Source organism: Rhinoraja longicauda, chromosome 3 (genome assembly GCF_053455715.1).
Source record: "Rhinoraja longicauda isolate Sanriku21f chromosome 3, sRhiLon1.1, whole genome shotgun sequence".
NCBI classification, from domain to species: Eukaryota; Metazoa; Chordata; class Chondrichthyes; order Rajiformes; family Arhynchobatidae; genus Rhinoraja; species Rhinoraja longicauda.
In genome coordinates, this window is record NC_135955.1 from 1,638,815 (window position 1) to 1,653,196 (window position 14,382).

General features: G+C 65.3%; 1 protein-coding gene across 1 annotated transcript in view; it reads right to left on the bottom strand.

Moving 5' to 3' along the window:
- Positions 1-12,933, bottom strand: part of spef2 (sperm flagellar 2) — a 131,003-nt gene extending 118,070 nt beyond the window's left edge. Inside the window, 2 exon segments of the mRNA XM_078430530.1 lie at positions 3,196-3,298; positions 12,792-12,933. Of these exon segments, the coding sequence (XP_078286656.1) occupies positions 3,196-3,298; positions 12,792-12,849 (161 nt within the window). The 5' untranslated portion in view covers positions 12,850-12,933.
- Positions 12,934-14,382: the final 1,449 nt, after the last annotated feature.

Sequence of the window (14,382 nt, forward strand, 5' to 3'; positions counted from 1 at the left end):
TGGGTAGGAAAGATTTTGAGGATTATGGGGAAAACATGGGAAAATGAGGGTAGTTCGGATAGGAATTCTAGGTTGACGTAGATGAGTTGGGCCGAAAGGCCTGTTTCCCTGCTGCAAGTCTCTAAACGAGTGATTTATTCAGATACGTCATGACTTCCCTATACTAGTACTCTTATCACCCGGCTGTATCCAGTGAGCAAGAATGGAAGGGGAACACTGCCTCCTCATCCACCATTAACGAAACTTGGCACACAAACAAACCGAGAGTGAGTGAGTGAGTGGATGGATGGATGGATGGATGGATGGAGATATATATATATATATATATATATATATATTGGTTACAAATTCAAAAAACTAAATATCTAAATACTAAAACTCTCGTTTGTTTGTTTGTTCCTGAACTACAGCCAAAACAGTACACGATAGCGCGACAATTCTAGGCCCACCTTACTCACCGTCATCCCTTTGGTGCTAATGGAAGAGGTTTCATTGAAATCGGTTATATTTTTAAAGTTATTCACATTTTAAAGTTTAAATCTATCTCCTGGGGGGGGGGGGAGGGAGGGAGGATAAGAGGGGTTGAGGGGGGTGGAGTGGGGGGGAGGGGGCAGAGAGGGGGGTTGGGAGGGAGGGGAGGGAGGAAGGGGGGAGTGGGGGAGGAGAGGGTGCTGCACCAATGCAGGAGAAGTTTGGGCCCAATGGGTCCACTTGGTCACGTACTTTCTGAAATTCTGACATGAGTCCTGCACTGATCCTGCCTCTGACACAAACTTCAAAACTCTCAATCCCCAACAATCCTTGCCAACGGCGGAGGACCGCAGCAACACATAGCCAGGCCAATCCCACAATGCCGCCAGGACAACGAGCCTTCATGGTCAGGCCAAGAACCCTGAACTTACAAACTGGGACTTGAAAATGGCGCCAAGTCTGGTAACTCTGTCTATTCTTAGTGTACTACCGCTATACACTTGTACTGTATCTGAGATGATTATTCAAGATTATCTAAGTGTATATGTACAGTGCAGGAAAGAACCGCAGATGCTGGTTTAAATTGAATTTAGACACAAAATGCTGGAATAACTCAGTGGGACAGGCAGCATCTGGGTGACGTTTCGGATCGAGTCTGAAGAAGGGTCTCGACCCGAAACACCCATTTCTTCTCTTCAGAAAGGCTGCCTGTCCTGCTGAGTTACTCCAGCATTTTGTGTCGACCTGCATATGTATAGACACCTCACATGCTCTCCGTCTCCTCAATAACTTCCGGTTTCCAGGCCCCCGCTCCCTCATCTTTACCATGGATGTCCAGTCATTCTACACTTCCAACCCCCACAAGGATGGTCTTGAAGCCCTCCGTTTCTTCCTCGACCGTAGAACCAGCCAATCCCCATCTACTAACACTCTCCTCCGCTTAACAGAGCTGGTTCTTACCCTCAACAACTTCTCCTTCGACACCTCCCACTTCCTCCAAACCCGAGGCGTAGCTATGGGCACTCGCATGGGCCCTAGCTATGCCTGCCTCTTTGTCGGGTACGTCAAACAATCCCTGTTCCAGACGAGCACTGGCCCCATCCCCGAACTCTACCTCCGCTACATTGACGACTGCATTGGTGCTACCTCTTGTACCCATGCAGAACTCACTGACTTCATGCACTTCACCACTAATTTCCATCCTGCTCTTAAATTTACTTGAACCATCTCTGACATCTCCCTACCGTTTCTGGATCTCACCATCTCCATCACAGGAGACAGACTAGTGACCGACATCTACTACAAACCCACTGACTCCCACACCTATCTGACTACACTTCTTCCCACCCTGTCTCCTGCAAAAAGTTTATCCCCATCTCCCAATTCCTCCGTCTATGCCGCATCTGCGCCCAGGATGAGGTGTTTCACACTAGGGCATCAGAGATGTCCTCATTCTTCAAGAAAAGGGGCGTCCCCTCTTCCAATAGACAATAGGTGCAGGAGATGCAACACCTGTCCCTTTATCTCCCCCCTCGACTCCATCCAAGGAGCCAAACAGTCTTTCCAGGTGAGGCTTGTATTCACTCGAATTTAGAAGGATGAGAGGGGATCTTACAGAAACATAAAATTATGAAAGGACTAGACAAGCTAGATGCAGGAAAAATGTTCCCAATGTTGGGAGAGTCTAGAACCAGGGGCCACAGTCTTAGAATAAATGGGAGGCCATTTAAAACTGAGGTGAGAAGGAACTTTTTCACCAAGAGAGTTGTGAATTTGCGGAATTCTCTACCACAGAGGGCAGTGGAAGCCAAATCACTGGATGGATTTAAGAGAGGGCTAGTGGAATCAAGAGATATGGGGAAAAGGCAGGCCGGGTTATTGATTGTGGACGATCAGCCATGAATGGCGGTGCTGGCTCAAAGGGCCGAATGGCCTCCTCCTGCACCCATTTTCTACGTTTCTATGTGAGGCAGAGGTTCACCTGCACCTCCCCTCCAACCTCATCTATTGTATCCACTGTTCCAGATGTCAACTTCTCTACATCGGCGAGACCAAACGCAGGCTCGGCGATCGTTTCACTCAACACCTTCGCTCAGTCTGCCTTAACCAACCTGATCTCCCGGTGGCTGAGCACTTCAACTCCCCCTCCCACTCCCAGTCTGACCTTTCTGTCATGGGCCTCCTCCAGTGTCATAGCGAGGCCCACCGCAAATTGGAGGAACAGCACCTCATATTTCGCTTGGGCAGCTGACAGCCCAACGGTATGAACATTGACTTCTCTAACTTTAGATAGTTCCTCTGTCCCTCTCTTCCCCTCCCCCTTCCCAGTTCTCCCACTGTCTTCGTCTCCACCTATATCCTTTCTTTGTCCCGCCCCCCCCCGACATCAGTCTGAAGAAGGGTCTTGATGAAAATGATCAGCCATGATCACATTGAATGGCGGTGCTGGCTTGAAGGGCCGAATGGCCTCCTCCTGCACCTATTGTATATTGTTTATTGTCCCGAAACGTTACCCATTCCTTCTCTCCAGAGATGCTGCTTGACCTGCTGTGTTACTCCAGCATTTTGTGATACCTGCATATGTACAGTGATACTTGTACTGAACTGTACACAAAAATGTACCTAGGTACATGTGACAAATAAAGTACCATTGTAATGATTGTAAAACGGGCTCCATGTTCTGCGGATTTATTTAATTTCCCAGAAGAGTGAAAATTTTCTCACCTGCCCTGGGAGAACTGATCAAAGTCATTCTGAAGTTGGTGCTTGTTCAGAATCTCTCCAATCAGATATCCCGTGGAAAACTCCTTCGCAAATATTTCGGGATCTAAAAATATGTGAATCAGTCTCAAGCAACTGGCAGAGCAAAGAGCCGCTCCCTTCACCCACCAGCATGACCCATTTCTCCCACCTTCCCCCCTCATCTCCCCACACCCACTGCACCCACTCCCCGCACCCACCACCACGACCCACTCCTCCCACCCTCTCCCCCACCCACTGCACCCTCTCCCTTCACCCACCAACATGACCCACTCATCCCACCCTCCCCCTACACCCCCTCCCCACCCACTGCACCCACTACCATGACCCACTCCTCCCACCCTCTCCCCCACCCACTGCACCCTCTCCCTTCACCCACCAGCATGACCCACTCCTCGCACACACTCACCGCACCTCCTCGTTCCCCCACCCACCATTGAAACGCATCCTCTCCCCCACCATCAAACCGCACCTTTGCCCCCCACCCTCCCCTTCCCATTGCTGCCACCCATACACCCCACCCCTCTTCTCTTCCCCCTCTCCACAACACTCTTCCACATCACTGGCAACCCCCCCCCCCCCCACCCGAGCCTGCCACTCACCCCTCCCGGCCTACCCATCACCCCCAAGCCTGCACCTCACCACGCCCGCTCCCCACGTATCCCTCACCCAACCCCCCAGCTCCACACCCTCACCCCACACACCCCTCATCTTCACCCCCTGGCCCCACACTCACCCCTCACCTTCACCCCCAGGCCCCACACCCACCCCTCACCTTCACCACCTGGCCCCACACCCACCCCTCACCTTCACCCCCTGGCCCCACACTCAACCCTCACCCTCACCCCCTGGCCCCACACTCACCTCTCACCTTCACCCCCAGGCCCCACACTCACCCCTCAACCCCGCACCTTCACCCCCTGGCCCCACACTCACCCCTCACCTTCACCCCCTGGCCCCACACTCACCCCTCACCTTCACCACCTGGCCCCACACCCACCCATCACCTTCACCCCCTGGCCCCACACTCACCCCTCACCCTCACCCCCTGGCCCCACACTCACCTCTCACCTTCACCCCCAGGCCCCACACTCACCCCTCAACCCCTCACCTTCACCCCCTGGCCCCACACTCACCCCTCACCCTCACCCCCTGGCCCCACACTCACCCCTCACTTTCATCCCCTGGCCCCACACTCACCCCTCACCCCTCACCTTCATCCCCGGCCCCACACTCATCCCTCACCTTCACCCCCCGGCCCCACACTCACCCCTCACCTTCACCCCCCGGCCCCACACTCACCTCTCACCCTCACCCCCTGGCCCCACACGCACCCCTCACCCTCACCCCCTGGCCCCACACTCACCTCTCACCTTCACCCCCAGGCCCCACACTCACCCCTCAACCCCGCACCTTCACCCCCTGGCCCCACATTCACCCCTCACCTTCACCCCTTGCCCCACACTCACCCCTCACCTTCACCCCCAGGCCCCACACTCACCCCTCACCTTCACCACCTGGCCCCACACCCACCCCTCACCTTCACCCCCTGGCCCCACACTCACCCCTCACCCTCACCCCCTGGCCCCACACTCACCTCTCACCTTCACCCCCAGGCCCCACACTCACCCCTCAACTTCACCCCCTGGCCCCACACTCACCCCTCACCCTCACCCCCTGACCCCACACTCACCCCTCACTTTCACCCCCTGGCCCCACACTCACCCCTCACCCCTCACCTTCACCCCCCGGCCCCACACTCATCCCTCACCTTCACCCCCCGGCCCCACACTCACCCCTCACCCTCACCCCCTGGCCCCACACTCACCCCTCACCCTCACCCCCTTGCCCCACACTCACCTCTCACCTTCATGCCCAGGCCCCACACTCACCCCTCAACCCCTCACCTTCACCCCCTGGCCCCACACTCACCTTCACCCCCTGGCCCCACACCAACCCCGCACCTTCACCCCCTGGCCCCACACTCACCCCTCACCTTCACCCCCTGGCCCCACACTCACCCCTCACCTTCACTCCCAGGCCCCACACTCACCCCTCACCTTCAACACCTGGCCCCACACCCACCCCTCACCTTCACCCCCTGGCCCCACACTCACCCCTCACCCTCTGGCCCCACACTCACCTCTCACCTTCACCCCCAGGCCCCACACTCACCCCTCAACCCCTCACCTTCACCCCCTGGCCCCACACTCACCCCTCACCCTCACCCCCTGGCCCCACACTCACCCCTCACTTTCACCCCCTGGCCCCACACTCACCCCTCACCCTCACCCCCTGGCCCCACACTCACCCCTCACCTTCACCCCCCGGCCCCACACTCACCCCTCACCCTCCCCCTCCTCGGCCCCACACTCACCTCTCACCCTCACCCCCAGGCCCCACACTCACCCCTCACCCTCACCCCCTGGCCCCACACTCACCTCTCACCTTCACCCCCAGGCCCCACACTCACCCCTCAACCCCTCACCTTCACCCCCCCTGGCCCCACACTCACCTTCACCCCCTGGCCCCACACCCACCCCTCACCTTCATCCCCAGGCTCCACACTCACCCCTCAACCCCTCACCCTCACCCCCTGGCCCCACACTCACCCCTCACCCTCACCCCCTGGCCCCACACTCACCCCTCACCCTCACCCCCTGGCCCCACACCCACCCCTCACCTTCATCCCCAGGCCCCACACTCACCCCTCACCCTCACCCCCTGGCCCCACACTCACCCCTCACCTTCACCCCCAGGCCCCACACTCACCCCTCACCCGCACCCCCTGGCCCCACACTCACCCCTCACCCTCTCCCCCTGGCCCCACACTCACCCCTCACCTTCACCCCCAGGCCCCACACTCACCCTTCAACCCCGCACCTTCACCCCCTGGCCCCACACTCACCCCTCACCCTCACCCCCTGGCCCCACACTCACCCCTCACCTTCACCCCCAGGCCCCACACTCACCCCTCACCCTCACCCCCTGGCCCCACACTCACCCCTCACCTTCACCCCCAGGCCCCACACTCACCCCTCAACCCCTCACCCTCACCCCCAGGCCCCACACTCACCCCTCACCTTCACCCCAGGCCCCACCCTCACCCCTCACCTTCACCACCTGGCCCCACACCCACCCCTCACCTTCACCCCTCGGCCCCACACTCACCCCTCACCTTCACCCCCTGGCCCCACACTCACCCCTCATCTTCACCCCCTGGCTCCACACTCACCCCTCACCTTCACCCCCTGGCCCCACACTCACCCCTCACCTTCACCCCCTGGCCCCACACTCACCCCTCACCTTCACCCCCTGGCCCCACACTCACCCCTCAACCCCTCACCCTCACCCCCAGGCCCCACACTCACCCCTCACCTTCACCCCAGGCCCCACACCCACCCCTCACCTTCACCCCCCGGCCCCACACTCACCCCTCACCTTCACCCCCTGGCCCCACACTCACCCCTCACCTTCACCCCCTGGCCCCACACTCACCCCTCAACCCCTCACCCTCACCCCCAGGCCCCACACTCACCCCTCACCTTCACCCCAGGCCCCACACCCACCCCTCACCTTCACCCCCCGGCCCCACACTCACCCCTCACCTTCACCCCCTGCCCCCACACTCACCCCTCACCTTCACCTCCCGGCCCCACACTCACCCCTCATCTTCACCCCCTGGCCCCACACTCACCCCTCACCTTCACCCCCTGGCCCCACACTCACCCCTCACCTTCACCCCCTGGCCCCACACTCACCCCTCACCCCTCACCTTCACCCCCCGGCCCCACACTCACCCCTCACCTTCACCCCCCGGCCCCACACTCACCCCTCACCTTCACCCCCCGGCCCCACACTCACCTCTCACCCTCACCCCCTGGCCCCACACGCACCCCTCACCCTCACCCCCTGGCCCCACACTCACCTCTCACCTTCACCCCCAGGCCCCACACTCACCCCTCAACCCCGCACCTTCACTCCCTGGCCCCACATTCACCCCTCACCTTCACCCCTTGCCCCACACTCACCCCTCACCTTCACCCCCAGGCCCCACACTCACCCCTCACCTTCACCACCTGGCCCCACACTCACCCCTCACCCTCACCCCCTGGCCCCACACTCACCCCTCACCCTCACCCCCTGGCCCCACACCCACCCCTCACCTTCATCCCCAGGCCCCACACTCACCCCTCACCCTCACCCCCTGGCCCCACACTCACCCCTCACCTTCACCCCCAGGCCCCACACTCACCCCTCACCCGCACCCCCTGGCCCCACACTCACCCCTCACCCTCTCCCCCTGGCCCCACACTCACCCCTCACCTTCACCCCCAGGCCCCACACTCACCCCTCAACCCCGCACCTTCACCCCCTGGCCCCACACTCACCCCTCACCCTCACCCCCTGGCCCCACACTCACCCCTCACCTTCACCCCCAGGCCCCACACTCACCCCTCACCCTCACCCCCTGGCCCCACACTCACCCCTCACCTTCACCCCCAGGCCCCACACTCACCCCTCAACCCCTCACCCTCACCCCCAGGCCCCACACTCACCCCTCACCTTCACCCCAGGCCCCACCCTCACCCCTCACCTTCACCACCTGGCCCCACACCCACCCCTCACCTTCACCCCTCGGCCCCACACTCACCCCTCACCTTCACCCCCTGGCCCCACACTCACCCCTCATCTTCACCCCCTGGCTCCACACTCACCCCTCACCTTCACCCCCTGGCCCCACACTCACCCCTCACCTTCACCCCCTGGCCCCACACTCACCCCTCACCTTCACCCCCTGGCCCCACACTCACCCCTCAACCCCTCACCCTCACCCCCAGGCCCCACACTCACCCCTCACCTTCACCCCAGGCCCCACACCCACCCCTCACCTTCACCCCCCGGCCCCACACTCACCCCTCACCTTCACCCCCTGGCCCCACACTCACCCCTCACCTTCACCCCCTGGCCCCACACTCACCCCTCAACCCCTCACCCTCACCCCCAGGCCCCACACTCACCCCTCACCTTCACCCCAGGCCCCACACCCACCCCTCACCTTCACCCCCCGGCCCCACACTCACCCCTCACCTTCACCCCCTGCCCCCACACTCACCCCTCACCTTCACCTCCCGGCCCCACACTCACCCCTCATCTTCACCCCCTGGCCCCACACTCACCCCTCACCTTCACCCCCTGGCCCCACACTCACCCCTCACCTTCACCCCCTGGCCCCACACTCACCCCTCACCCCTCACCTTCACCCCCCGGCCCCACACTCACCCCTCACCTTCACCCCCCGGCCCCACACTCACCCCTCACCTTCACCCCCCGGCCCCACACTCACCTCTCACCCTCACCCCCTGGCCCCACACGCACCCCTCACCCTCACCCCCTGGCCCCACACTCACCTCTCACCTTCACCCCCAGGCCCCACACTCACCCCTCAACCCCGCACCTTCACTCCCTGGCCCCACATTCACCCCTCACCTTCACCCCTTGCCCCACACTCACCCCTCACCTTCACCCCCAGGCCCCACACTCACCCCTCACCTTCACCACCTGGCCCCACACCCACCCTCACCTTCACCCCCTGGCCCCACACTCACCCCTCACCCTCACCCCCTGGCCCCACACTCACCTCTCACCTTCACCCCCAGGCCCCACACTCACCCCTCAACTTCACCCCCTGGCCCCACACTCACCCCTCACCCTCACCCCCTGACCCCACACTCACCCCTCACTTTCACCCCCTGGCCCCACACTCACCCCTCACCCCTCACCTTCACCCCCCGGCCCCACACTCATCCCTCACCTTCACCCCCCCGGCCCCACACTCACCCCTCACCCTCACCCACTGGCCCCACACTCACCCCTCACCCTCACGCCCTGGCCCCACACTCACCTCTCACCTTCACGCCCAGGCCCCACACTCACCCCTCAACCCCTCACCTTCACCCCCTGGCCCCACACTCACCTTCACCCCCTGGCCCCACACCCACCCCTCACCTTCACCCCCTGGCCCCACACTCACCCCTCACCCTCACCCCCTGGCCCCACAGTCACCCCTCACCTTCACCCCCCGGCCCCACACTCACCCCTCACCTTCACCCCCCGGCCCCACACTCACCCCTCACCTTCACCCCCCCGGCCCCACACTCACCCCTCACCTTCACCCCCAGGCCCCACACTCACCCCTCACCTTCACCACCTGGCCCCACACCCACCCCTCACCTTCACCCCCTGGCCCCACACTCACCCCTCAACCCCTCACCCCCTGGCCCCACACTCACCCCTCACCTTCACCCCCTCACCCCACACACCCCTCATCTTCACCCCCTGGCCCCACACTCACCCCTCACCTTCACCCCCAGGCCCCACACTCACCCCTCACCTTCACCACCTGGCCCCACACCCACCCCTCACCTTCACCCCCTGGCCCCACACTCACCCCTCACCCTCACCCCCTGGCCCCACACTCACCTCACACCTTTACCCCCAGGCCCCACACTCACCCCTCAACCCCGCACCTTCACCCCCTGGCCCCACACTCACCCCTCACCTTCACCCCCTGGCCCCACACTCACCCCTCACCTTCACTCCCAGGCCCCACACTCACCCCTCACCTTCAACACCTGGCCCCACACCCACCCCTCACCTTCACCCCCTGGCCCCACACTCACCCCTCACCCTCACCCCCTGGCCCCACACTCACCTCTCACCTTCACCCCCAGGCCCCACACTCACCCCTCAACCCCTCACCTTCACCCCCTGGCCCCACACTCACCCCTCACCCTCACCCCCTGGCCCCACACTCACCCCTCACTTTCACCCCCTGGCCCCACACTCACCCCTCACCCTCACCCCCTGGCCCCACACTCACCCCTCACCTTCACCCCCCGGCCCCACACTTACCCCTCACCCTCCCCCTCCTCGGCCCCACACTCACCTCTCACCCTCACCCCCAGGCCCCACACTCACCCCTCACCCTCACCCCCTGGCCCCACACTCACCTCTCACCTTCACCCCCAGGCCCCACACTCACCCCTCAACCCCTCACCTTCACCCCCCCTGGCCCCACACTCACCTTCACCCCCTGGCCCCACACCCACCCCTCACCTTCATCCCCAGGCCCCACACTCACCCCTCAACCCCTCACCCTCACCCCCTGGCCCCACACTCACCCCTCACCCTCACCCCCTGGCCCCACACTCACCCCTCACCCTCACCCCCTGGCCCCACACCCACCCCTCACCTTCATCCCCAGGCCCCACACTCACCCCTCACCCTCACCCCCTGGCCCCACACTCACCCCTCACCTTCACCCCCAGGCCCCACACTCACCCCTCACCCGCAGCCCCTGGCCCCACACTCACCCCTCACCCTCTCCCCCTGGCCCCACACTCACCCCTCACCTTCACCCCCAGGCCCCACACTCACCCCTCAACCCCGCACCTTCACCCCCTGGCCCCACACTCACCCCTCACCCTCACCCCCTGGCCCCACACTCACCCCTCACCTTCACCCCCAGGCCCCACACTCACCCCTCACCCTCACCCCCTGGCCCCACACTCACCCCTCACCTTCATACCCAGGCCCCACACTCACCCCTCAACCCCTCACCCTCACCCCCAGGCCCCACACTCACCCCTCACCTTCACCCCAGGCCCCACCCTCACCCCTCACCTTCACCACCTGGCCCCACACCCACCCCTCACCTTCACCCCTCGGCCCCACACTCACCCCTCACCTTCACCCCCTGGCCCCACACTCACCCCTCATCTTCACCCCCTGGCTCCACACTCACCCCTCACCTTCACCCCCTGGCCCCACACTCACCCCTCACCTTCACCCCCTGGCCCCACACTCACCCCTCACCTTCACCCCCTGGCCCCACACTCACCCCTCAACCCCTCACCTTCACCCCCAGGCCCCACACTCACCCCTCACCTTCACCCCAGGCCCCACACCCACCCCTCACCTTCACCCCCCGGCCCCACACTCACCCCTCACCTTCACCCCCTGGCCCCACACTCACCCCTCACCTTCACCCCCTGGCCCCACACTCACCCCTCAACCCCTCACCCTCACCCCCAGGCCCCACACTCACCCCTCACCTTCACCCCAGGCCCCACACCCACCCCTCACCTTCACCCCCCGGCCCCACACTCACCCCTCACCTTCACCCCCTGCCCCCACACTCACCCCTCACCTTCACCTCCCGGCCCCACACTCACCCCTCATCTTCACCCCCTGGCCCCACACTCACCCCTCACCTTCACCCCCTGGCCCCACACTCACCCCTCACCTTCACCCCCTGGCCCCACACTCACCCCTCACCCCTCACCTTCACCCCCCGGCCCCACACTCACCCCTCACCTTCACCCCCCGGCCCCACACTCACCCCTCACCCCTCACCTTCACCCCCCGGCCCCACACTCACCCCTCACCCCTCACCTTCACCCCCCGGCCCCACACTCACCCCTCACCTTCATCCCCCGGCCCCACACTCACCCCTCACCCCTCACCTTCACCCCCTGGCCCCACACTCACCCCTCACCCCTCACCTTCACCCCCCGGCCCCACACTCACCCCTCACCCCTCACCTTCACCCCCCGGCCCCACACTCACCCCTCACCCCTCACCTTCACCCCCCGGCCCCACACTCACCCCTCACCTTCACCCCCCGGCCCCACACTCACCCCTCACCCCTCACCCCCTGGCCCCACACTCACCCCTCACCCCTCACCCCTCACCCTCACCCCCCGGCCCCACACTCACCCCTCACCCCTCACCTTCACCCCCTGGCCCCACACTCACCCCTCACCCCTCACCTTCACCCCCCGGCCCCACACTCACCCCTCACCTTCACCCCCCGGCCCCACACTCACCCCTCACCTTCACCCCCCGGCCCCACACTCACCCCTCACCCCCTGCCCAACCTCTGTGTCGCCCCTCACTCACGCCCTGCACTGCCCAGCCACTGTCTCTGGTTCTGGTTGATTACTGCGCAAGCAAGGTGGTTATCGCGCTCACTCCCACCCCGTTCGCACACCCCCTCCCCCTCCCCCTCCCCCTCGCCCCTCCCCCTAGCCTGTCGCCCCTCGCCCCTCCCCCTAGCCCCTCCCCCTCCCCCTCGCCCCTCCCCCTCCCCCTCGCCCCTCGCCCCTCGCCCCTAGCCCCTCCCCCTCGCCCCTCGCCCCTCCCCCTCCCCCTCCCCCTCGCCCCTCGCCCCTCGCCCCTCCCCCTCGCCCCTCCCCCTCGCCCCTCCCCCTCCCCCTCGCCCCTAGCCCCTCGCCCCTCGCCCCTCGCCCCTCCCCCTCCCCCTCGCCCCTCGCCCCTCACCCCTCGCCCCTCCCCCTCGCCCCTCGCCCCTCGCCCCTCCCCCTCGCCCCTAGCCCCTCGCCCCTCGCCCCTCACCCCTCGCCCCTAGCCCCTCGCCCCTCGCCCCTCCCCCTCGCCCCTAGCCCCTCGCCCCTCGCCCCTCACCCCTCGCCCCTCCCCCTCGCCCCTCGCCCCTCGCCCCTCCCCCTCGCCCCTCCCCCTCCCCCCTCACCCACCCACTCTCCGGGACAGCTGCAGCTCCTCGTTCAGCCACCGGCACAAAATCTCCGTCATTTTCCGCCGCCTCCCGCGCTCCGCCTGAAGCCTGGGCCCCCGTCACCATGGAGACCGCATCCGTGGCAACGACACCGGCGCCGGGCGGCCGCACGTGGTTACAACCCCGCCCTCCCGACGCCCGACGCGGTGACGTCACCGCGCACCCAACCCCCGAGGCGGCGACTTCACCGAGCGCCCGCCCATCCCAGCCAGCGCTCGAGCGCTCCCCCCCACACCAGCCCAGCCCAGCCCAGCCCAGCCCAGCCCAGCCCAGCCCCCCACACACCCGCCCATCCCAGCCCAGCCCAGCCCAGCCCAGCGCTCCCCCCCACACCCGCCCATCCCAGCCCAGCGAGCGCTCCCCCACACACCCGCCCATCCCAGCCCAGCCCAGCCCAGCCCAGCGCTCCCCCCCACACCCGCCCATCCCAGCCCAGCGCTCCCCCCCACACCCGCCCATCCCAGCCCAGCGAGCGCTCCCCCACACACCCGCCCATCCCAGCCCAGCCAGCGCTCCCCCACACACCCGCCCATCCCAGCCCAGCCAGCGCTCCCCCCACACTCCCGCCCATCCCAGCCCAGCCAGCGCTCCCCCCCACACCCGCCCATCCCAGCCCAGCGCTCCCCCCCACACCCGCCCATCCCAGCCCAGCGCTCCCCCACACACCCGCCCATCCCAGCCCAGCGCTCCCCCACACACCCGCCCATCCCAGCCCAGCGAGCGCTCCCCCACACACCCACCCATCCCAGCCCAGCCAGCGCTCCCCCACACACCCGCCCATCCCAGCCCAGCCAGCGCTCCCCCCCACACCCGCCCATCCCAGCCCAGCGCTCCCCCACACACCCGCCCATCCCAGCCCAGCGCTCCCCCACACACCCGCCCATCCCAGCCCAGCGAGCGCTCCCCCCCACACCCGCCCATCCCAGCGAGCGCTCCCCCACACACCCGCCCATCCCAGCCCAGCGCTCCCCCACACACCCGCCCATCCCAGCCCAGCCAGCGCTCCCCCACACACCCGCCCATCCCAGCCCAGCCAGCGCTCCCCCACACACCCGCCCATCCCAGCCCAGCGCTCCCCCACACACCCACCCATCCCAGCCCAGCGCTCCCCCCCACACCCGCCCATCCCAGCCCAGCGCTCCCCCCCACACCCGCCCATCCCAGCCCAGCGCTCCCCCACACACCCGCCCATCCCAGCCCAGCCAGCGCTCCCCCACACACCCGCCCATCCCAGCCCAGCGCTCCCCCACACACCCGCCCATCCCAGCCCAGCGAGCGCTCCCCCACACACCCGCCCATCCCAGCCCAGCGCTCCCCCACACACCCGCCCATCCCAGCCCAGCGCTCCCCCACACACCCGCCCATCCCAGCCCAGCGCTCCCCCACACACCCACCCATCCCAGCCCAGCGCTCCCCCACACACCCGCCCATCCCAGCCCAGCGCTCCCCCACACACCCGCCCATCCCAGCCCAGCGCTCCCCCACACACCCACCCATCCCAGCCCAGCGCTCCCCCACACACCCACCCATCCCAGCCCAGCGAGCGCTCC